This window comes from Porites lutea, chromosome 7 (assembly GCF_958299795.1).
Source record: "Porites lutea chromosome 7, jaPorLute2.1, whole genome shotgun sequence".
In the NCBI taxonomy this organism is placed as follows: Eukaryota; Metazoa; Cnidaria; class Anthozoa; order Scleractinia; family Poritidae; genus Porites; species Porites lutea.
In genome coordinates, this window is record NC_133207.1 from 3,535,118 (window position 1) to 3,558,593 (window position 23,476).

Here is a 23,476-nt window from a genome sequence, read left to right on the forward strand (position 1 = left end):
GACGTAAGTTACGTGAATTCCAGTGCAAAGTTACATTTATCAAATGATAGTGATTGTACATGTAAGAGCCAATTAATTTACAAGTTACAGATACCATTGTTTGTAAGTGACTAGTAAACAGTCCTAAGAAGACAAAATTTGCTTCTTTTAATTCCCGATCAAACTGAAATAATTTTTGAAGTAAAGGTTACTGTTGAGGGTGGAAAACTAGAGGACCAGAAGACCTGAAGAAAAACCTCAAGACCAAAGCCAAGAACCAACAATAATTGCAGTTATGAATTTCAGGACAGAGAAATTAAATGAACTGAACCACAATCATAGTTGTGAGAGAAGGGTGCTGGTGTACTGACCCAGCCACAAAGGGGTGCAAGGTGTGAGGCCCAAAGTGGGTCCTGATCTAATAGCAAATTCTCCCTTTGATTTACAAGCATACATGGGAAAGGTTGGAAGGAGAATTGAACCATTCACCAGAGGCCCCTTCAACCAGCTCTGTTTTCATTTTTTTTTACTATTTGTACTGTTCTGTCTCATGTAGACTTGAGATTTGACCAACCTTGTTCCCATGGTTCTCTCCTACCCGCCCTACGGAGCCCTCTCTCTCGCTCTGTAGGGCGGGTAGGAGAGAACCCTGATAACGAGGTTGAGATTCAACCTGTGATCAGGCATTTTTTTTCTTTCCGGGGAAAGGGAAAAAGAACACTTGATACATTTACTTCACAAGTGATCTGTCAAGCCTTGGACAGTCATTTGTAACTGGAATCTTACTTCAGTGTTGTGCCTTTCTATGAGCTAAGCCAGACACCGGAAGAGTGTCAGTTCCAGGAATGCAACTGGTTTGAAATTCGAAAGCCATACCGTCAACTAGAGAGATGTGCGGCTTATTGAGAGTCAACTGTAAGGAGCAAAGAAAGGCAGGGACCAAATCTAGGTGTCCATTTTAGCAAGTTAGCCGTGTTATAGAGGTTTCTGTTACTTAAAAGAGAGTTCACTGTACTTGTACGCTTACACTCAAATTTAAAGGTCACAAAATCTAATCACTATGTACTCACTGTAGTTGCGGCACAATCCCAGCCTGCTCAGCTGTCATTGGTGTCATGGGTGTGAGGGGAGGCATAGGGCTGGGTGTCGGAGGATACAGCCCCCCTGGTAATGATGTCGTTGTCTGCAGGCCTGAAGGACTGGCAGACATGAGGCTGCCGTGGGCCTGCAAAACCAATTCACTATTATTTTTTTTCAAAACTTTTCAATAATTATACAGCTAAACCTCTCCACAATTATGGCCACTTAGGGGACAGAACAAAGTGGCCATTGCAGAGAGGTGGCCATGATAGAAAGGTCTTAACAAGAGTCAATGTACATGTATCAACTGTCCACCAAAAAAGTGGTTGTTAGCGTTAGCATTTTGACTGTTTCTTATTCCTAGCAAATGGCCACTTTTGCATTTTCACATTTTGCATTACAACCATTGTTTGCAATTTCCTTTGAGTATTACAGTTGTCCCAAGAGAATAAACAAACAATCTTTACTCAACTTTGTTTTTGTAGGTGAGGGGGCATTTTTAAATAAGGACAAGGTTACAGGCAGTGCAAAAGTGGCAAAAAGGGTACATTCTTTTAATGTTACTACCAATCTGCAGTCTTCATCAAAAGACAGAGAATAACTCGTCAGTCGTTGGAAGAATTTGAATTCTCCACTCTCCATGGTATACCAATTCAAAAGTTATTTTTGATGCAGATAAAATAGAGTTTGGTATACTCAAACAAATCTTTCATATTCGAATAAACGGTACATTGAGAAATGCTCCTGAAAAAAGCTTTCATTTTATTTTCTTGGATTCAAAGTACGTGCCTTGCATAAACCTCAGAGAACTTATTCAAAACGTAAGTATATTGAGTCGCTTGATTAAAACATCAATGAAGATTCCATCCATGGGGCAAGAACCCCTTTCAGCTGCAAAGAACGAGTAACTATGGCTGCTTCATTAACTCAGTCAAACGAAAAAAAAACATTAAAAATCCTTCTATCACCTTTTTACAGTCAAAGAGTATTCTCGAAATAAAAACTACCGTACCAGTAAATGTATCGCGGAGCGAAAGGTTCGCCCTCTCATCAAACTTTTAAAGCGTGCACTGAACAAAACTAATCCTGGACGACACAAACCTGCACCGCTGATGTTGGCCTGTATCTGTTATCTTCATTCTGGTCTAATCTTTCATCCATTACAGTACCCAAAAGATGCTTTCGACGTACACAAAATGCGGCGAAGATATCAACAACAGACGACTTGTTCCGGTGATCGAAGACTTTATGTCTTCTGCAACTACGACCCCGGTGCTTTGTGGGAGTAACGCCCAGTCCTTTCGCCGTTGCCCGTGCCAGGTTTCTTTCCGCCAATGCAAACCCGGACATTTTTAAAGTTTGCGAATCGTAAAAACGTTGCGTCATTTGCGGAAACTTTTGAAATGAATGCCTTTACTACAACGATTAATCTTTCATAAACAGCCCCTACTAAACACGTTTCCTCTGCCCCCTCCCGTTTAAAGCCATATTTTTTAACAAGAAAGGTAGATTCTTTTAACGTTACCTCCAATCTGCAGGCTTCAACAGACGGAGAATAACTCTTTAAACCCTAGTAGTCAGCTGGTGTGGCCAGCCGAAATATTGTTAAGAAAAATGATCAGCTTTACAGTAGTCTTTGGACTTCTCTTCTTTTGGTTCTTAATATTTTAGTTTATAAGATCTCTTATCTAGAGATCCAACGTTGACAACCAGCAGGATCTTCGTCCACGGTTTTTGCAAGGTAATTTCTTTATCATATTTTCAGGGCATACGCTACCCCAGGTCAAATCCCACAAGCAGCGCCGATTCATAAAAAAATAATAAGGTAGGATACACCGGAAAATTGAGTAATTTTAATTTTCAGTTGACAAAAACCTTGTACCAGAATAATTTAAACAAAATCGATTTTTTTTTTTACATTTTTCAAGGGCTAAAGATGTAATTAGTCATCTTTAATAACACCAAAGAAAACTTCTTATGGGAGCCCGAGAAAATAAATGTCAAATTTCACAAAATGACATCTTACACATGAAATTTTCAGAATTTTACCTGTGTATTCACAATTCTCGTGAAATTTGACATTCATTTTCATGGGCTCCCTTGAGAAATAGTCTTTGGTGTTATTACAGATGACTAAGTACCTCTTTGAACCTTGAAAAATGTTAAAAAGAATGCAATATTCTTTAAATTATTTTGGTACAAGGTTTTTGTCCACGGAGAATTAAAATTACTCAGTTTCCTGTTGGATTCCGTCATAATAACATTTCCAAATATCAATTTGCTCAAGTAAACCGCCCCACTTCCCTGCAGCGTTTTCCGTCATTCTCAGTGGGAAAATCCGCTCACCTTTTCGCGATCGCCTACGTAAAGTTGCGGAGTCTGCGCAAAAATCTCAGTTTTATTTCGCAGGTTCTGGTCTAATGTAAAAGCAACCAAACCATATAAAAAGTTTAACTAGTTTAATTGTAACATCGCTATTTACAAGATTTATCACGTATAGTGACTTAGCTGGATGTAATCCCTTTCAAGAAAGAAAATTTATTTGCATTGATGAACAAAATCGAAACGGAGAAAAGAAGAAGCGACAGCGTGCCCCTAAAAGGTCCCAACCTGTTCCTGAAAGGCCGATTCGCGCTAATCAAAGATTAAAATTTTGGTTCACTTTTTGTATTTTTACCTTCCTATGCATTGCTTAGAGTAACATTCTGTGTTATCATTTCTTTTTTACGAAGTAAAGGCACAACAGTATTTTGTAAGCTCGAGTCACGTGTTCTTAGACAAGAAAACCTTACTTAAAATTTGGCTTAATCCTGGGTTAAACTTAACCATCTTTCGAGGAACTCGGCCCAGGGAAACATTAGTCAGTCTGCAATAAAGCAGACTTCATGAATAACTTTTTGTTCAGGTCATCTCGACTCTCAAAAACACTCCAAGACTACAAAAGCAGTAAAGTATCCCGCACCGAAAATTTTCTATTTGTATGCACGGTCTTCTATAATAATTTACAAACTAAACTAAGAACAGCTGTACCTTTAACATTATTCAACCTTTGTTCTGACACGAATGATGTGCTTATTGTGAACTGATTACGTAAGGATTCCAATAATTAAGACGAATTTCCACCTTCTCTCTCCTCCTTGAAATGATTTTAAATGTGCTGGAGTGCATCTCAAGAAAATCGCTCGAATTTGAAATTTGTATTTAACAAAAGAAACATTGAAAATTTTTTCCTGGCTTTCCAATTGGCAAAGCAGTTCCACGAATTCCTCGCTCATACATGTCAACATGAAGGCGTGGTCATACATGGGGCGGTATATCTTTTTCTGATGGTGTTGTAGTCACATCCGGGCTACAGGAGGGCTATCCCGCTTTGTTACTTCGCCCAAACGTCACCAGAATTATGTCCGCCGGCTCCGGGTTGAGCGCCCCTCGGTAGCGTCAAGACCCAAGTCGGAATATCGCGTCTCAAAGAAGGCAGACAGCCGCACCCCAGCTCGCGCCTCTTTGCCTCGTGGCCGACAGTATTCAGAGCAGTTGATAAACACTTGACGCACATCTGCGGCGAAATCTTCCACCGATTCATACGCCTTGTCAGCAAGGTTTTTCTTGATGGTTCCCAAATCAATGGGTCTTTGTACGAAATGAAGGTACTCAGGGTTCTGGAAAAGATAGAAGATGACGGTGGTATGAGAGTCGACATATTGATCAACTTAGGTCCTGTTTACATGAACATGGGGGGACTCGAGGTAGGTAACGTAAACCGCTTAGGTGGGGTAACCTGCCTGTCCATAATTATAATCTCTCATTTTCATTTGATCACGTTTACATGACAGGTGGGCAGACCATATGAGGGATTACCCCACCTAAACGGGTTACCTCAGCCACCTGGGGTCCCCCACCTCCATGTAAACAGGCCCTTAGATACAGTAAACACCCGCAAAAAAGAAACCGTGGTTATTGGCAACATGTTGAAATAAGAGCAAAGAATTACACAGAGTGGTTCTTGTATATATCAGTGACCCTTGAGACAGATGATTTTCTAGTCAATGACACAGACAACCCGAAAGGATAATCTGAGTTCTCCCAACAAGAGTCGAACCTATGACCTTCTGGTTTTAGTGCAGATGCTCCACCAGCGAGCAAAAGGAGACTCGTGGGAAGTGATATGGTACTTTTCAAACCAAATTTCAGTCTGGAAGTTCTTGAATTTGCTGTTTTTAATGTGGGTGTTTACTGTATGTGTTTTTACAACATGTACACACTAAAAGAGAACGAAAGAGGCAGTGCGAACTAAAAAAAACTATGCAGCCAACCAAACAAGAACAATGACAGACAGCTGCAGTGACATCACAAAGAAAACAACCGGACATCAGCTCTCATCCACAATGTAACATTTGATGACAATTTACAATACAGGCTCAAAGGTACAAACAACTTTGACAGCGTAATAAAAAGACCAGGAAAGAATGGCAGGAGAGGGTGTCGTAGAGGTGGAATTTTAGCTTATTATTACCTCAGCAAGATCCACAGGTTCCAAAAAGGGCCAGCCATCTTCGTGAATCATGATCTCGTCCAAAAGTTTCTGACACAAAGCGAACCTAGCGTTCAGCTTTGGATCTCTCCTGCCAGAGGTCTTGTTACTTTGACTTCGCTGCACTGGAGACGATGAGCGAGAAGAATCGATAGAACGCCGACCACGCCCACGTGCTGCGATCTTTATACTCCCCTTGCGAGTTGACTTGTTTTCAGGGGAAGGAGAACGAGACGAAAACGATCGAGATGACGAAGACAATCGTCGGCGTTTCGTCGGCTTTTTGTCGGCTTTGGCGCTGGCCTTTCGCGAGCGCGGTGGCGGCGACGGTGATGAAGACACTTCTCGTTTTTTGGACCGGCTAGTGTTTTTCTTCGTTTGCCTGCTACTTGGACGCGAAGTGCTACGAGACTGTTTCTTCTTGACAACTTTAATACTTCGCTGGAGTCTCTTCTGGGCAGCTAGAAAAAGGAAAAAAACACATCCATGATACCTCGACCTTCTCTTGGTCTTTTACTTTATCTGGACACTTAATTCTCGACTCTACTAACAAAAATCGGCTACCACTATACCACTCCCTTACGGACGTGCTGGATCCAGTTGCATAAAACCTCAAGTCGGACGTACTTGTATAACCGCGGACATTACGATAACAAAAACGAAGTAAACTTCGAGAGAATGACCAGAGGACTATAGCTCACTTGCCAGTGAACAGGTACGGGTCAATTGGGGTAGACCACCCCATGCCCTCTTATCCCGGAGAAACGGCTGGGGTACTGGGTAGAACGATAACGCAGACACCATTTAATATGTGTAAATATCACTGACTGTCACTTCTTTTTTTAAAATAATTTTATGCTTTGAAATTGTTTTCTTTTTAGAAATTGAAAGTAAAGCGCATTTGAAAAATTTGAGTTGAATTTGCGCTATTAAAATGAACAAAATATTATTATTATTATAAATTATTATAATTATTATAATATCTGGGGAAGTCATGGTCGCCTTTAACATAAGAACAAAGCAAACATATTGGCCAATACGTACCCGTGGGAAGAAACAATTTACCTCGAGGTCCCAAGGTTTTAAGGTCGGGGAGATAAAGCTACGAGAGAGTGGCGCAAACTCTTTTACTATCGGATGCAAGACTTCTCTCACCTTCTATAGTAGCTTTTTTAACACGACAGCTCCGCGGCCTCTCGTCATCCGCCCCAGTGCAGACCTGACAGGCCCAATTTCCGCGCGGTATTCGCCTCAGTGGTGGGTAGACACAGTGGATATGATAAGCCAATGGACAGGTGTCACAGCAGAGCAGCTCACCTCCCTCGGAACACACTGCGCATTGGTCAGCATGTTCGGAACTCTCACTTGCATCACCTGGTGTAGAGAAAGAGAGTAAGCACAAAAAGTACCTTGCGAATACACTCGTCTCTCCTTGCTCTTCACCGCTTGGGGCGTTTCTCTGGCGAAACGTCCCAAGCGGCGCGGAGCAAACGAAAAAAACGGCTGTATTTGCAGGCTACACAAAGAGGTAAGTGGACCTAAAATCACTTTTGTGTAGGAAGAGCGAAGATCGAATGGTGTTTCGCGACGAAATTTTGTCCCTTTTCGACGCCACTTTGGCTTCAGGGAATTTCTCTTAATAGCCGAAAACTGGTACCTATCTCGTGTATCACTCAATCACGTGAGTGATCCTTCCCTCTCAGACGCAATAATAACTACCACAGTATAACAACGACACAAGAACGGTATGAAGTCAGAAACCAGGGGGCTATGGCGGCCCGTAATTTTAAAACGGATGAGGGATTGAGAAAGTAGGGTCCTTAACTATGCGAGTGTGAACCTCCAAAGGCGAATGATGTTTTTCATTTTCAGTTAAATCAGGCTGCAAATTTGAAGTCTCGGCCTTGTTTTCAGGCTATTAAAGAAAAGGATCTCGAGAATTAGGATTGCACCCTTCTCATTTTGAAACGAATGCTGACGCCAAGTATCTTTTCTGGTTTATGTGGGTTGCCAAGGAACGCGCATAAATGAAAAGAGTCAAAATAAGCTTCTTACTCTGTTCCTCGTCGTCTTCGCTTTCAGATTCACTTTCTTCTTCTTCATTCTGGTCGCTGTCGTCTTCACTGTCTTCCTTTTTATCACCTGATTGCTTTCCATATACCTCCTCCTTTTCTTCATCATCAGCCACAGGCCTTTTTCGTCTTTCACTGCGCCTAGTCTCCTTTGGACGGCAGTCGGAACAAAACCACTCACCCTCAGGGATCTGTTAACACAACAAAACCCTCAAATAAGTTCTTCTTTCCCTCAGAGAAGTCGTCTGACCGTAAGGCAAAACTTTGCCAGCACACTGAGCAAGGGTTTATGTGGATGGATGTGTTACTGGGTGCAGGGGGAAACCGGACGAGTTGCTCCAAAGACCCAATATAATTGTCCAAGAATGCTTTTTTTCAGTGAAACGTTCTCATTTATTACCAAATAAACTTTGAATGTACTGATGGCTTTGCGATCTCTCTCAAAAGAGAGGAGGGAATGGGGCGAATCAGGGCAGCGGGGAGCGAGAAGAGAAAGAGTATTTTTTTCCTCCGCTCTCCCTTTCCCCCTTCCCTTCTTTCGCCATAGCACCTAACCTAAGGGCTGCTATTTTTACTCTCCCCAATCTTCCTGTCATACAATCAAACACGGCGGCTACAACAATACGAACATAAACAAGCTTTCGCCCACCCAACATAAGCCTGTACTGCAGGCTAAGACTATTAAAGAATACGTGCGTTCCTCACCTCCTTAATGGGCGGCTTCAGGCAGTACATATGGTGACCCCGATCACAGGCATCACATAACAGCATATGCTCAGCATCTCCCTTCCTCTTACACAGCCTACAGCGAGCATTCAGCACTGATTTACTCCAAGCCACGGACTGATCCAGTGTGTTGAGATGCACAAAGACCTGTGAGAGGTTTGTGCAGGCTAACAGACTCTCCTCCCATCTCTCAAGACATGTCTTTTGTTTGACGGGTTCATCATCTGAAGAGCTGCTACTATCATCGGTTTTATCCTCTCCCTTCGTCTCGTCACTTTGCTTGGTGTTTGCTTCATCATCGTTAGCATCAACTGTGTCGACTTCTTTCTTTTTCTTCTCCTTCTTCGGCTTTTCTGAGGCTTTCATCATCTCGTTGAACTCATTGACGGCAGCGGCGGCTGCCTCTTTCTGCTTCTGTCGCTTTGTCTCCTCATCTTCGCCAAGAGGTGGGTTCAGATATTTTCGCTCAATGCCTTGCTCCACCTGTTAAATCCAATATGACAAAATCAGGCTTCAAAAGAAATTCTGCTTCAAAAGAAAACTGACTGACAGTAAAGTATTTTGATAATTACACGTTTCTGGGTATCTGCCCACCTTCCCCTCCCCTAAGCCAACATTAAGACTTGCTTCTCACTTAAGGAAAAATGTTGCCTTAGGGGAGGGGAAGGTGGGCAGACACCCAGAAACGTAATGTGATTCAGTATTTTTTTTATCGTGGACCTACTATCCAACCTTCGGATATTCGAAATGCTGACTTCAGCTTTCGAATCGCTTGATTTTTTTTTTCCTTTGCAAGTGGGAAAACACCAAGTTTTAAACTTCATAATCTCAATACATTAAAGGTCAAATACAATAAGCTGCATGCAAACGGAAGTTTTATACATATCATCACAAGGTAGGATTTTCGTCTTCATGCAAGGCTGACACAAGGCTGAGTGGGAGAGTTAAGACCCTCCGAGTTCTTGATAGGATGCTCTAAACATTGAAGGACTCGTGGCTCTATGGCGAGGAGGGTCGAAAGATAATTAAAATTACGTCAACCATTTGACTTACTGGAAGTCGGCTGTTCGCAAGCGTATATTGAAAAAACAGGATAAACGATGATCAGTGAAATTTTGAATACCTTTAGCAGCTCCAAAGCGAGCTCTTTAACTGCTGGGTTGATAGGCACAGAGCCTACAACCAAGCTGATCGTGGGTGTGCTGCATCGTGTACTGTCTCCCGCCGGTGAGGAGGGTCGACTGCCATCTGGCTGCAGATGAAGAGGAAGTGCTGAAAACGAACGCTCTGCTGGTTGATCGGCTTTCTCTGCTGCTGATTTGTTCAGTTCGTCTGAATTAAGAGCACAAAAAAACGTTTAATTATCTTTTTCATCAAATAGTGCATGAGCAACTGACAATCGACAGTCTTAGGCCCAGGTCAAACGTCGACATTTCCATGTACTTAATTGGAGGGATTAGGTTTGGTACATGAAAAGATCGACGTTTGAACTGGGCCTTAAAGGCAAAGGAGAGTCTCCTACGTCTGTCACGCAAGGCGATCACTTTCCTGTTGAATTTTCTTAGATGTGAAGAAATGACATTGCATGGCCGCTTTAACCTGTCTTTTGGGTACATTTTCATGGTCTCACCGAAAGATTTAGTTCTCTTAGTCATACTTTGTGTTTTCTTGAAAGAGAATCCTTTCAGTTGGATACTGCTAGTCAATAATAAATCATCTCTGGCAACAAGTTTACAGAATTGTCAGGATGATGGAGAGGGAATACCCTGAGTGATCACTAGCGATTAAATTACGCGAACCAATATGTTCCTTAAAAGACATCGGTTTTGAGGTTTTTAAACGTTTTTTTAAATACCCTTAATGAAGCATTAACTTGAAAAACTTTGATACGGAGTAATCACAACTCACTTTGACAATCCCATTTACAGTTTTTCTTGTATAACGCTGACTGCCCATTTGGCCGGGGGATATCATTAAAACGAGATAAACGACCACCACACCCACTCCTCTCTCATACGTACCTGTATTTTCAGGTTCATTTTTCACACCATTCACAACTGGCTTTACATCTGCATCACATTCCATTGGCTTCTCCTCGGCGGCCTCCTTCTTTTCCGCCATTTCACTCGCGGTCTCCATGTTCTGTTCGCTCTCCTTTGTGTCAACCTCCATTGGCTCTGAGGCGTCACCATTCTCCTTTACCTCACTAACACCATTAGTTTTTACATCTTCACTACTTTTTGCTTCAATGAAATACCCATAGATCCCATTCTCAACTTTCATTCTCCAAGAATCACGTTCGACAACTCTGATGAAACCCAGGTTTCCCTGCCAAATCCTGTCCTCCAGGTCGAGAATCTGGTCACGCAAGTTAGCCTCAAGAAACTCTTCCATGGTTTTGTACCGCGACTTGTCCACAGTTGGTTGATTCCTGCCTCCTCGCCTTCCTTTAGGCTTAGTATCCTTCTTCTGGGCTTGATTCTCTTCTTTCAGTGGACACTTTTCCACAGCGAGCGTTAGCTGTTTGTACTCTTGTTGGATCGCCTCTCTCAACGTTCTCTCTCGGAAACCCCTGGGATTAAGGGCTTCCAACAGATTATCTATGTCCTCCTTGGAACTGAAAAATGACCACCTAACTATTGGTCTTGTTTTATATACTTCACACCGGTCTTGGTCGTCGGAAGCATTCATCTGGTACGCTTTGAACATGTTCAAAACTTTTCGCTGAAAGTTCTCATTGTTCTTTACAGTCTTTTTAGCATCAGAGTGACCATTAACCAAAGGTTTATCCGCAGTTGTCTCTCCGTTTTCTCGACGTTTTTCTTCACCCTCTCCCTGTTGTTCATCAGCACTGTCCTCGTCAGTAGCCTGTCGAGATAATAATCACCTCATGTAGATGTTTATTCAAGACCAAAGGAAGGCGAAAACCCTAAGGTGGTTTGGGCTGGTTTTTTTTTTGTTTTTGTTTTTTTTTTTGGGGGGGGGGGGCATTTCCACATTACACTTTATAGTTGGTCTAATTATAAGTATTTTGCTGAACTTTTGTTCATGAGCGCCCTTTAGAGGCAGCGTGGCCAAGTGGTTAGAGCACTACACTTGAAATCCGGAGGCCCCAAATTCAAGTCCCGTCCTGATCAGTAGCTGGATTTGTTCACGGTAGTCCCGGGTTCAAATTCTCAACCATGCTACATGCAGTTAAAAAGCCGATTGGTTTGCCTCCTACCATTTTGGGATTCTTAACCTTGTTATGTTCCAGTTGAATTACTTGTTTCATTATCCCTGAAAAGCCCCATAAGGGGCAAGGATAATTAAGTACCTAATTTCACGGCTGTTATAAGGTATTTACATCTCATTAGCATTCGATCCTGGACAGATCTAAACCGGATATTTAGAATGCGTGCATGGATGATGTGTCCTTATAAGTGCAAAACTCCGGCAACTTGTTTGGTTTCCAAAAATCACCAGGGCTGGATAATCCAGGATTAATGAGAAATTTGAATTTAGATATGAACGCTTAAAGAGCAAATTCAGTCTAATTGTTTTTGCCTATAATTTGATAATTGGATGCTCTAAAAAGAATGATGATAATTATTCAAGAAAATGCATTTGAACATAAGAAAAAAAAAACGAATTAAAATTTAACTTTGGGTTAACTCGAATCCGCCTTTGGACAACTAGGCCCAGTTTTCTCCACTAAACCACCTTACCACTGATTCCGAGTCTGATTCAGGTTCCAGCAGCAGGTGTTGATCTGGATCGTCATCCTCGACAAACAGTCCTCGCATTGTTTTAAATGCCCAGTAACGCCTGAATACCCTGTCCCTCCCTAGTGGCTGAATGGCGCTCCTGGACAACGCTTTAGCTAACTGATTCAGAAACTCTTGATCTTTCCGCTTTCTGTCTTCTTTTCTCTGCTGTGCCAGTTCTTCTTCCTCTTCTTTGGTTAAAGCAGGAGTCTGGTTTACAACTGTTTTATCCTCTGTGGTCTGGTTCTTTGGGTCTGTTGTTTCCTTAGCTTCACTGGACTGCACGGTATTTTCGTTGGCTTCCTTCTTTTTGGCCGTTTTCTTGCCTCCTTTTTTTTCCTGGTCTCCTTCATTCTGTTCTGACTGAACTTTAGAAGACTCCTCAGTTTTGGAACTAGAGACAACACATTAAGTTAAGAATCAGGAACAATTTGGCACTAGCTCTACTCTACTTGACTTCAAGTCATATTAGGGTCAAGCACGCGAGTACAAAAAGGTCTTTTAACAATAAAAACGTAGATAAGAAATATTAGGCAGATTTAACTTGGATAACAAAAATTAATATTAAAAAAAAAGCAAGAATGCGAAAGCGCATGGTAAAGACTTGTTTGTCACTGGTCAAGTCGGTTCTTAGATCTGTGCGCTTTTGCGTCGCTGTCGTCGCATTGTCTTTGCAAAACTCAGATATGTTGTGGTGTCCATGCATTTATAGCCTCCATGTAGTTATGGATGTGTTCATGTATTCACTCAAAGTACACAATTTTGGTCAGCATTAATACTCGCCCAAAAGCTGCAATGAGCCTGTCAAAAAATTACACTGAATTATAAATTGAACTGAATACCATTGTTTTTTTTTTGGTGGTAACTAATTTAGCAGTCACAGGTGCTGTGTTACCTTGACTGTCCCTTTGCACCATCTATTCTTTCCTGGTCCTTTTCCTTCTTCCGTTTCTCCAGCTCTTCCTTCTGTCGCTGCCTCTCCTCCTGTTTACGGCGATACCTAGCAGCTGCCTCCTCCTTATCTCTCCGGTGATCCGCCCACTGATCCTCCTGCCATTCACGACGGACTTTGCGACACCTTAGGAACACAGCAAAAGCATATCATATTATAAGCACAACAATCTGACTTAAACTAGGGTATCTAAAAGATAGTAATGCTGCGGCACATTCTGTTGATACTGGCATTAGTTAGGCAGTGAGATTTAAAAGAATCGAAAGTGACATTGAATGTCCTATTTACATGTTGGAAAGTACTAGAATAATTACTATCGGTCTATAGAAAGAACTTGTATGCTTGACTTACAAAGACACCAAGCAAAAAATAACATTAAGCAGTAACGGTCCCTTACTGATCAAAGCCATCTTCCACATAGTCTCGGGCAGTTGCATATGTGATCAACTGTGTGCACAATGCCACCAGCACTTTGAGTTTCTCCTCTGCACCCATGTCATAGATATTGCCAGTCACTAGTGCTTTTAACAAACGCGGCTCAGCATGGCGGAACTCTACTCCAGCATCATCACTGTAAGTGAAGCCTCCACGACGCTGCCAACGATACGATGACTCCCCACAACCTTGAAGGCACAAAAGGTTTGGCAGTTAAACATGTAATTCCCTTTCATGATTTCATAAAAGAATAGGCCACTTTCAAGCTTTTAAAATTCATACAGTACTTAGTTCCAGGGCTGAGGGGTATAAAATGAAAGAATTTCTTTTGTTTTATTCCCATCAGCCTTGCATCAGATGAAGTATGAATTTTCATGCTTCAAAACTGGTCTAAAACCCATTAGAATGTTATTTTAAGAGAATTGAAGGTCCAAAAAATTGGGTTCAACAAAGCAAGTGAAGTCAATTTTAGTTCAGATTCTAAGAGGCATAAGAAACCAGGATTTTACTGTACATGTGACTATGAACTCAATTTACTGGCACTAATTTGTGAACAGTTATTTATTATAAGTTTTGTTTATTAATGAGTGAAACTTTTCAAGATCTGACATTAATGGTGTTAGCCCTTCATCAGAGAGATCCAGTCTGAGAATGGCTGCTGTAAAATTTAGGCATGTATTTTGTATTAATGTTTACCAAAAGGCATGCTACACTTTGTTTCTCGACTAACTCATGTTACTATTAATTTTATGACTCAGTTGTCAAACCTCCATGTGCCACAACCTCTCGTACGCAACCAGAAATATAAAACAGAAAAATTTTGCCAGTGAAAACCGTCATGTTAAAACCTCTTCTAAGTGACTGCGACCCCTTTTGGAGCTGTAGGTTTTATAATTTTATATATTTTTTTAACCTCATGACTGTAAGCAACTGCTTAACTCATGGCCTGATCTCCATGTCCACTGTGTGTACTATGCTACTATGAAAGAGAATGAGCAGAACCTTGTGTGTGAGCGTGAACTTCACATACATTGTATCATAACTTAGAAATTGCAAGCAGTTAATTCTCTTTCAAAAAGTAGATGTATCAAAATCCCCTTTAGCCCGATGCTCACAAGTGACCAGCTCCTGTAAGCCACCACTTCTCTCTCATTTTTGGTGGTTGCTCACAGGAGGTTTGACTGTATTTTATTTTATTGCATACCTATTCTGGCTCCTGAGGACAACAGATGCAGTCTCAGAAGCTCGGAGCTTGTGAAGGGATCCATGATCAACTCATGAAGAGGTTTACCCTGGTACTGCATGGGCCAGGCTGCTGCCATGGTTGCCGAGGCTGACACGGTCGCTTGTGATTTTTGGTCACCCTCTTCATCTATCTCAACAACAGGCTCATGGTCATGTGTTCCATCAAGCCCCTCTTCTTCTTCTTCTTCTAAGTGAGTGCGCAGTATTGCTCCAAGAAGAAAGAGTAACAAGTCATAATAAACACCTTCTGCATCATGCTCAGTTAGTGCCTCCTCCAACATAGCTATGAAGAAAAATACAACAAATAAGGTGGCTCAATAGGGTTTTTCAGGTTCAATATCTCCCAAGTTTGATCATAAACTACGTCACCATTAACAAAGATTTGGAAAAACTATCACCACACCTGTACTAGATAAAGATGAAAATTTGTTATGATTAGGGTTACAATGACAGCAGAGTTGTCAAAATGGCGAAGTGACCTCATTGCCTATTTTATTAGGCCACTACGCTGCTAACTGAATATGATGTTGCTGTTTAGAGCGGTTTTCATTTGAGTGTCGAAAAGTAATTGGTTTTGCACTTTCTACACGATGCGATTGGCTTAAAAGATTCGCGCCACCTTTTCATCCAATCAGAAGTAAAACCAAAGCCAATTGTGACGCGCTCGCATGCATTTTCCCGCGCTTTGCGTCAGCCACATGTAATTACTTCGAGTTTTGATTGGTTCAATGTATTGTCTGTGTCCTATGTGATTGGCCAGAGTAATTACTTTGGTTTTGGTTTTACGACACTCAAACGAAAACTACTTTCGTATTGGCGCAATGACCGTCAAATCAGTTGGTGATTGCCTAGTACATCTTCCACCATAAAGATCCGCTATACAGAAAAAGCCGGGGCATGGGGGCCAATCAGACACAGCCAAATATTTTGAAATTAACAATAACAGTTATTATACGTACAGCATGCAAAGAAAGTAGTGTCCGATAGCCCGAGGCTAGTCGATTTTGCTATCGGGCTGGTGAATTCTGTTTTTACCTTGCCCAACGGGCAAGTAATGTTTTTTGAGGAATTCAAATAACAGAAGAACTGTGACATCAATTCTGCTAGTCAAAACGTTTTTGGGGCTAGTTGAAATGATGTCTGGGCTAGTAAACGTTAGCTTCAGCTTGCCCAAATGGCAAGCTGTAAAAATGATTTTCTTTGTACCCTGTATGTATTTAGATCAGACAACATTATCAGTTTTGATGAATACATTATAATCCTCCACACACTACGGGTCTAATTTTGGCCAAACAGTACACAAAAACATGTACTTTACATCATAGTAATTACATAAATGTCTTGATCACTTTCAATGCAGAGAATATCTATCGTGAATACATTACCAAATGTCAAGCCAGAAGGAAATTCATCTTTTATATCAAAAAGATTTCCAAAATTGCTCAGAAATTCCAACACCATCATCATGTCACCAAATAGATCCGATGGTAGCTTTATACTAACTGGAATAGTCTTAGGCAACTCCTGCAAATGAATGCATAAGACACACTCAGTGGCATAGCTACGACAACAACAACAACACAGTTGACCACAAATAAGTGTGATGTGATAGAGTTGTGGCTTTCAACAATGAGTTGACTAAAGGGAACTAATTTTTTAATGTGTTTTATTTCTACAAAGAATACTGCAATTTGTATATCCAGGGTCAATCGGAATTGAAGTACAGGCATCTGCCCAACCTTAAGTAGACAAACAGCGGGGCCGTAAACCAGGGAAGGGTCTGAAGCATGTTCCCAAAGCTCTGAAATGTAATTTCAAGGCCACTTTGGGCATCAACTTCAACTATTACAAAATTACCACATGCCACATTCAGTCAACTTGTTGGAAAACCTTTCACCAGAGGAACAAACTTTCCATGTATTTTAATAACCAGGCAGAGTTTTTAGTAGCAAATTGCCCATCTTACCTTCAAATCATCCAGTTCAAGATCTTCTCTCGGTTTATTCCATTCTCTTAACCTTATTGCTTCTAGCCTCTTTTCTTCCTTCTGTCTTTCACGTTCCTGAAAATACGAGGGCAACAAAATGTCTTTATGAAGCAGCATATGAATAGTTGCATATCCTCATCAGGACACGGCAGCAAGCATGATACGTGTAGTTTGGTACAGAATGCAATTCTGTGTTAATATCCCAGCCTGATTTGTGGTGTATCTAGGCCTCTCACTGAAACAATCTTCTCATCTTCCCTCTGCCTACCTCACAATCTTTTCCCAAGAACTAGCATAACTAGCATAAACAGCGTAACCCAAATCATAATAGGACTTGTTGTGTGCACCTTCAGCAGATTTCTCATAGCACAACTGCTGGTACATGAGCTAAACATTTTACACAATGTTTCAATGTTGCCATGACAACTAGGGGTGTCTGGAACAATCCCCAAGTGACCATAGATAAAATGCTAGATTCCCCTTTCAATTTGCCTTGTAAATGCTTGTGAATTAAAGGGAAAATTTCTTATTGAATCAGGGGCTATTGACAGCTATAGGACCTTATTTCACTGAGACAAAATCCCTTCCATTGGGTTTTAGGAAGAAAATGGCTCCAATATACAGTGCAATAGTCTGCAAAAACATACTCTGCCTTCACCATGACCAATGGTGAAAGTGAAAGCTTCAGTGCAGTAACATTCCTGTCATGTGATGGTATACAGCTGTAACTTGTAACTAACAGGCCACTTCTGAGTTCCAAAGACTCTCACTTTCAAAATGAGGTTAAGTGCAATACCTTTTTCTAAAAATAGTTGTTTTTATATCAATAGTGTCGCACTTAGCCTTGCTTTGAAAGAGAGGCATGGAGCAACTCAGAAATGGCCTATTCACAGGTCAAAACACACTCTGTTAAAAGTCAAAACATACCCTGTCTCTTTCAATTTTCTTAACTGCTCTTTCTTCTTCTCTCTTAGCTTTATTGGCTGCCTTTTCCCTTTCTTTCTCCAGTTTCTTTCTTTCTCTTTCCTCCTCAATTTCTTTTCTCTTTCGTTCTTTTTCCTGTTCCATGAGTCTGCGAAATTCCTCAGGTGGTAGTTTCATTCTATTCTTGCCCTCACTTGATTTGCCATCTTTTTCCTTCTGTTGTTAACAAAGTAACGAGTTTAAAACTACATTTTAAACATTTGAAAGTGAACCTCTTTTTGTGCTGTTATGTAATGTAAGGAGTAAGGATTGGTACAGTTAGTTACTGCAAGGCCATTTGCACAAGAGGTCCTAAGTTCTATTCCCATGCATGACCCAAAATCTTCCTTCCTTTCTGTTTAGCTACAAATAGCTTTGAGGACCCCTAAACAGCATGATGGCTATTTCAAGTTAACCAATGCAACATAAGGACCCTTTACCTTTTAAAGTCTTTACTATTTGTTAGTAAAATGTGTGTAGTTTGAAAAGAAAGAAAAAGGAAGGGAACACAAAAGAAATTGATCACAATTAATGCACAGTAAACGTCCTGAAAGACTATAAAAAATATAATACAAAACCTTGATGTAAAATGAAAAACCCCATATGATAGACAATGGTAGAATGATGTCTTTGCTTTTGATGTTGAGAATTTGCTAATACTGTTCCTTAAACAGAGGCCTTCTTGTATCTCTACATCAAACTCTCACCTTTGACTTTTTCTTCGCAGATCCTTCTCCATCAGTTTTTGCTTCCTCATCTTTCTTCCTCTTTCTCTTTTTCTTGACTGGTCCAGCCTCTGTTTGGTCTCCATGACTTCTTTTTCTTTGCTTCCTGTCTTTTGGAGGGGAAGACAACTTCAATGGAATTTCTGGCTCACCAAGATCAAATTTCTTTCGATACTCACGCTATAATAAACAAAGGGGATATTAAAGACAGAAAACAATTAAAAGCTAGTTACAGGTAATATTCATAGTGCAAGCTCTGGATTCCATTGTAACATTCTAACAAAGACATTATGCCCCAGTGCTCAACATTAAATTCGTGTACTATTATTAGAATTCCTGGAAATAGGCTATTAGTATGTTACCCAAATAAATGGTATTAGCTACAAGAACTTGTGTACCATAACAATGTAAACGCCTTCTTCTGAATGTGGAGTACTCCTTTCACAGCTGATCTTCAGGAACATTTTTAGCTTATCCCTGGTGAAGATACCTTTTCTGCGACTGAAAAATAAAGTGATTGTTATACAGTTGTGCCACATGTGCATGTATGTCATGAACCAAACTTCCCCAAACGGAACAGACCCCACTCAAACAAGACGCTAACATACACCACAAATTCTAGATTTTTTTAGGCATCAAACCAATGCACTTTACAAACATAAGTGAAACCTCCCTTTCTAGACATCTCTATTCAGGAGCTACCTCCCATAATATTTGTAAAAATTACCCCTACTGAGGGACACCTCTAGTCAAGGGACACTTACATGTATCTTGGCTCTGAGGGTGTCGCTGAAGTATTTACTTCTACTGAAAGGACATCTCTATTCAGGAGACAATACTTCTGGTCTAGAGGGTGTCTAATGAAGTCTCCAACTTTATTAGAGATAAGATGGAGTAGTGAAGTTAATTATTTTTTAAGTCGATTCTTAATTACCTGACAACTGAAGCCTGGACAACAACAATCTCTGGTCGCTTCTCCTTCTTTTTAGATCCTCTGTCAGAATGAAGTCTAATTTCATACTGATACAGTGCAGCAACTGGCCAATTATAAACTGGTTTCTCTTTGGGTGACGATAACTTTGGAGATGGTCCTTTCAAACCACTGCCTTTATCATCATCACCATCATCATCAATAACTATAACTTCACTTTCCGAACCCATCCTTTTACTACAGCTTGGTGACTTGCTTGCCTTTGGTGACCCCAGCTGACTAGGAGATTTATTTTTTGGAGATGCAAGCTTTTCACTGCTACTCTTCTTGGAAGTGGGCGTAGATGGAACTTTCTTTGTGCTCTTATCATCTTTCACACTTTTAGAAGGAGTACCCTTTCCGCTAGAGGAATGCTTCCTTAATTTGTTGGGAGTCTTTTCACTACTTCTTTCAGCACTGTGTTTTCGGGATTTTGATTTTGAAGGAGTATCTTCTGAACCTTTCTTGGGAATTTTTCCAGTCGGAGATGACAAAAACACACTGTCTGAATTGCATTTTTTAGCCTGCAAAGATAATGGCTGACTGTCTGAACTACTCGAACTATTTGTCCTTTCCTTTGGTGATTTAATTTTCTCTTCACAGTGGCTATTTTTCTTAGACTTTGGAGTTGACAATTTCCTTGATTTGTCAGTTTTGTTTGGCGAATGGCTGGTGACTTCTCCAGGGGGGATTACTCTTGTTATGACTCCACGTCTCCTAACACAGCAAAAAACAAAACAAAACAAACAAACTATAATAAATAAAAACTTTAAAAAATGAAAATAGCCTCAAAGTTTTAACTTCCTAAATTGAGACAAGCCCAGATAATCTAGCCTGCATTGCAGCTGAACTTGTCACTCAAGACCTAAATAGAGAACTTGATATAGTCCGTCTGTGCAATGGCTCCCAAAAGCCTGTTCTGGTATCCCGCAAGTTTCCAGGAAAATCTCTTTCCATTTCTAACACACTCTGTGATTGGACATTTCTTTACGCACCAATCATGTAATACTCCGTGAGGCTAAAAATAAATTTCTACAAGTTTCAGTAAAAAAAAAATGGAATTACTTTTAACAGTGCTTTGCATAGCAAAAGGCCAAACAAGTTATGTCTGATTCAGCACTTCATTGCAATATTTATGCTGTCGTACTATTAGAAAAAGGGTTTTGCTAGCTAAGGGATGGAAACAATTTGAAATTTTCTCTGAAATTACGAGTCTAAATTTGTCTTTGACAGCTTGAGATTGGTCGAAAACAGCTACTTCTGTAGAAACTCTGTTGGAAAACTCATAAAAAATGATGAGGACTTATCGAACAAACAGAACATTTTAGACGAATAACTCAAAAGCCTGAATGGAATCAGAGTTAATTTACTAGCATCAAAATGATCTGGAGAACTGCTGGTCAGTCAGGATCAGGATGCCCTGACTTCAAATGGAATTGAAGAAACTGGAACATCATTTAGACGACAAACCTGGTCTTCCATGAGCATTTGCAATGTTGATAAAATTTGAACAATCGACTATTTTGGTCAAATGAGCCAATATTCGCTGCGGAATTGCGGTAAACTGTAAAAAACAAAAATTCCCGCGGCAAATTTTCTTATTCCATTAGAAGATATCTATTTCATACTACTCTTTTACACCTCTAGACGCTCTTTCCCACTTTTCTTCAGAAATAGCCTAATAGAAATTAATAATTACCTTTTTATTTACAACAATTCAAGAGAAAACCCAGGAAAATATAAAAGTATAAATGTTAATGTTTTTATAGCATTGCGGTTGCATAGCAGATTATTGACAGATTGCTTCTGAACCTTCAGATATCCCCGCCGGAACCTGCGGGATACCGGAACAAGGTTTTGGGAGCCATTGCACAGACTCTTTATATCAGGGATTTAGACTGTCTGCGACGCAGGCTAAGATAATCATGAAGGAGCAAATTTTATAAAATTTTAAAATTAATGATTTTTTTTTTTTAACAAAATTCAACACTAAAAGGTTGGAAGAAAGAATTATTATTATGGCTTGCCCTACTAGGTACTCCTGCTTTCCTTAATATTTCGCACCTATAATTTATTATTAAAACTGTTTAAATCATTAAAAACTTTATAAAGTCTTGATAAGTTTTAATGAGCTTTCTTTTTCGCTGTAAAATGATATAGGAAATCACTTCTTAATTCACTAAAAGATGATAGTTGAATAAAATAATCATTTCCTTTCTTCTCCGATTTTGTCACAATGAAGACTAATTCATGTGCATTTCATTATTTTAAATTCACATAATTTTTCCCGCTCACAACAAATAATTGCTGATCACTTCGACAAACCTTCCAATTAATTAATATTTTATAGGAAATAGCCAATACACACAGTGTAATGGTATATATTTAAAATGAAATCCTTTGTAAGCTGCACTGCAAACAAACTGTCAAAAACCTTTAAATATTGCAAAATTACAGTTAATCATCGATTTTTCTTATTTCGAAGCTCAAAAATAAAGTTATAAGAGAAATATGTCACGTTTCTCAGTTTAGAAATCTACCTTGAATGTTCAAAAGTAGAAAAATTTAAAACACTGAACTATTTTATTGACAGCTGTCAATCAAAAATGCAAATTACCCTTCAAAATAGCTAAGAAATGATTAAAATAAAATTGAAAATAAAAATAAGTAGGGAACTTAGGAATAAGCCAGTGAAACAATATGGCTGCCCTCTTTGTTTCAAACCACAACTGCCTGAAATCCCATTAAAACAACTTATTCGGCCAAAATGTCCCCCACACCCCACCCCTGGCCAATTTGCACCCCCTTAGTTAATTTACGTAAGAAAAAGAAAGGATATAAAGAGAGAAAGAGAGATTTTGCTTCTTTACACTTGCATAATATGAAAGAAGACGCCCGCTGAATGGCATGTGATGCACTATACTACACGACGTCTTGGTACGATCACCTTCAACCAACACCATAGCTAAAATCTGCCCCATTCCCCCGAAAAGTGGTCCCATTTCCGAAAAGGCCTCGTCCACTACGAAAAGCCTGACTTACTTCTGTGAAAGATGCTGGATTTCAACTTCTTCGCCTTCCTGGTAGTGATCCTTCATGTAGGAAAACACTTCATCGCATAAATTAGCTAGCCGGCCACGCTGAGTGTGGTGGACCAGAGTCAGTACCGCTCGTTGGATAGGCTCAGGGAGACTCTGGGCTTGTTTTCTGATCGACTTTTCAGAATCATGTGCTTCTTGGTAAGTTAATCCACTCTTGCCAGTATATTTGCAGCTCCATAACAGGCTGTTACACAAAATTGTACGCTCAAAAAAGGACCTGAAACGAAAAATGGCGGTGTTTTACAACAGTAGGTGAAACCGTGAACGGTCAAAAATGAATGACAGTGTACCGGATATAGAAATACTGCAACAAGGGGTTAAATTTACCTATAATCGCGAAAAACTTCATTTGTATGACGGCAAACGAAGACTTCTTCTTCAGGCTTGAGATCTGGTGGAGGTTTTGTTGGTGAAAACGGTTTCCTATTCAGCAAGGGCATGGAGTTGGCAAACTACGAGAGTGCGGTGCTCGACCGCGAAACTCTCCCAAACACGCGCGTAAACCGGCCACGATTTCAACTATAACAAATCTGAGATCCTGGAGCAGGTTTGTGACGAAAATTTGTGGTCAAACAGTGATGTCAAGAGAAAATGGTCAAAAAGTTTTCTTCCAACACAAAAATTCCGCCGGCCACGCAGCTCGTGCGTCCAACTGGCTCACAATGCCGTGATGTTCAATAGACTTCCTCCTAAGTTACCAGTCGCATGAGTGTCAAGGTGGCTACTTCGGGCATGATTTTCTCCAAAACTACCGGCTCAAATTATTCCAAATTTCGTCAGAATAATCTACACTTGATCCTGAATTCCCACAGTGATTTACGTGTTCGAGTGATTTTTCGGAAAGAAATAATCTGTCCTAACAAATCGCAAAAGAAAAATTTTGAGCTCTCTTAAGCACATTTGAGTTTTGCGGGCCCGATGGGTTGGCTTTAGTCGAAAATAACGCGTCTGATTGGCTAAGAAG

At 40.4% G+C, this 23,476-nt stretch overlaps 2 protein-coding genes across 3 annotated transcripts in view; both read right to left on the bottom strand.

The window, feature by feature from the left end:
• LOC140944032 (uncharacterized) overlaps positions 1-2,307 on the bottom strand; it is a 6,593-nt gene extending 4,286 nt beyond the window's left edge. The window contains exons 1-2 of the mRNA XM_073393138.1: positions 2,161-2,307; positions 1,050-1,204 (exon numbers count right to left, since the gene is read on the bottom strand). Of these exons, the coding sequence (XP_073249239.1) occupies positions 1,050-1,204; positions 2,161-2,220 (215 nt within the window). The 5' untranslated portion in view covers positions 2,221-2,307. The remainder of the gene's footprint in view (positions 1-1,049; positions 1,205-2,160) is intronic.
• Positions 2,308-3,503: 1,196 nt separating this feature from the next.
• Positions 3,504-23,398, bottom strand: LOC140944031 (bromodomain adjacent to zinc finger domain protein 1A-like). 2 transcript variants are annotated; one of them, XM_073393137.1, is made up of 19 exons: positions 22,840-23,398; positions 22,454-22,729; positions 19,376-20,128; positions 18,840-18,942; positions 18,424-18,621; positions 17,681-17,890; positions 16,733-16,828; positions 16,152-16,290; positions 14,726-15,049; positions 13,484-13,709; positions 13,030-13,212; positions 12,096-12,528; positions 10,410-11,256; positions 9,512-9,720; positions 8,368-8,871; positions 7,646-7,853; positions 6,746-6,964; positions 5,573-6,051; positions 3,504-4,718 (listed from the first exon to the last, which is right to left on the bottom strand). In XM_073393137.1, the coding sequence occupies exons 1-19, from the start codon at positions 22,950-22,952 to the stop codon at positions 4,458-4,460; spliced, it is 5,781 nt and encodes a 1,926-aa protein (XP_073249238.1). In that variant the 5' UTR covers positions 22,953-23,398; the 3' UTR covers positions 3,504-4,457. The 2 variants fall into 2 exon arrangements, with proteins under 2 accessions (XP_073249238.1, XP_073249237.1); XM_073393136.1 differs by having other exon boundaries at positions 17,681-17,893.
• Positions 23,399-23,476: the final 78 nt, after the last annotated feature.

Coding starts and splice junctions, on each gene's coding strand:
- LOC140944031 (XM_073393136.1), bottom strand. CDS start 22,952: ATGCCCTTGCTGAATAGGAAACCGTTTTCACCAACAAAACCTCCACCA. Junction 9,721..10,409: donor AAATGAACCTGAAAATACAG/GTACGTATGAGA, acceptor CTCTTAATTCAG/ACGAACTGAACAAATCAGCA. Junction 8,872..9,511: donor TCGCTTTGGAGCTGCTAAAG/GTATTCAAAATT, acceptor TGGATTTAACAG/GTGGAGCAAGGCATTGAGCG.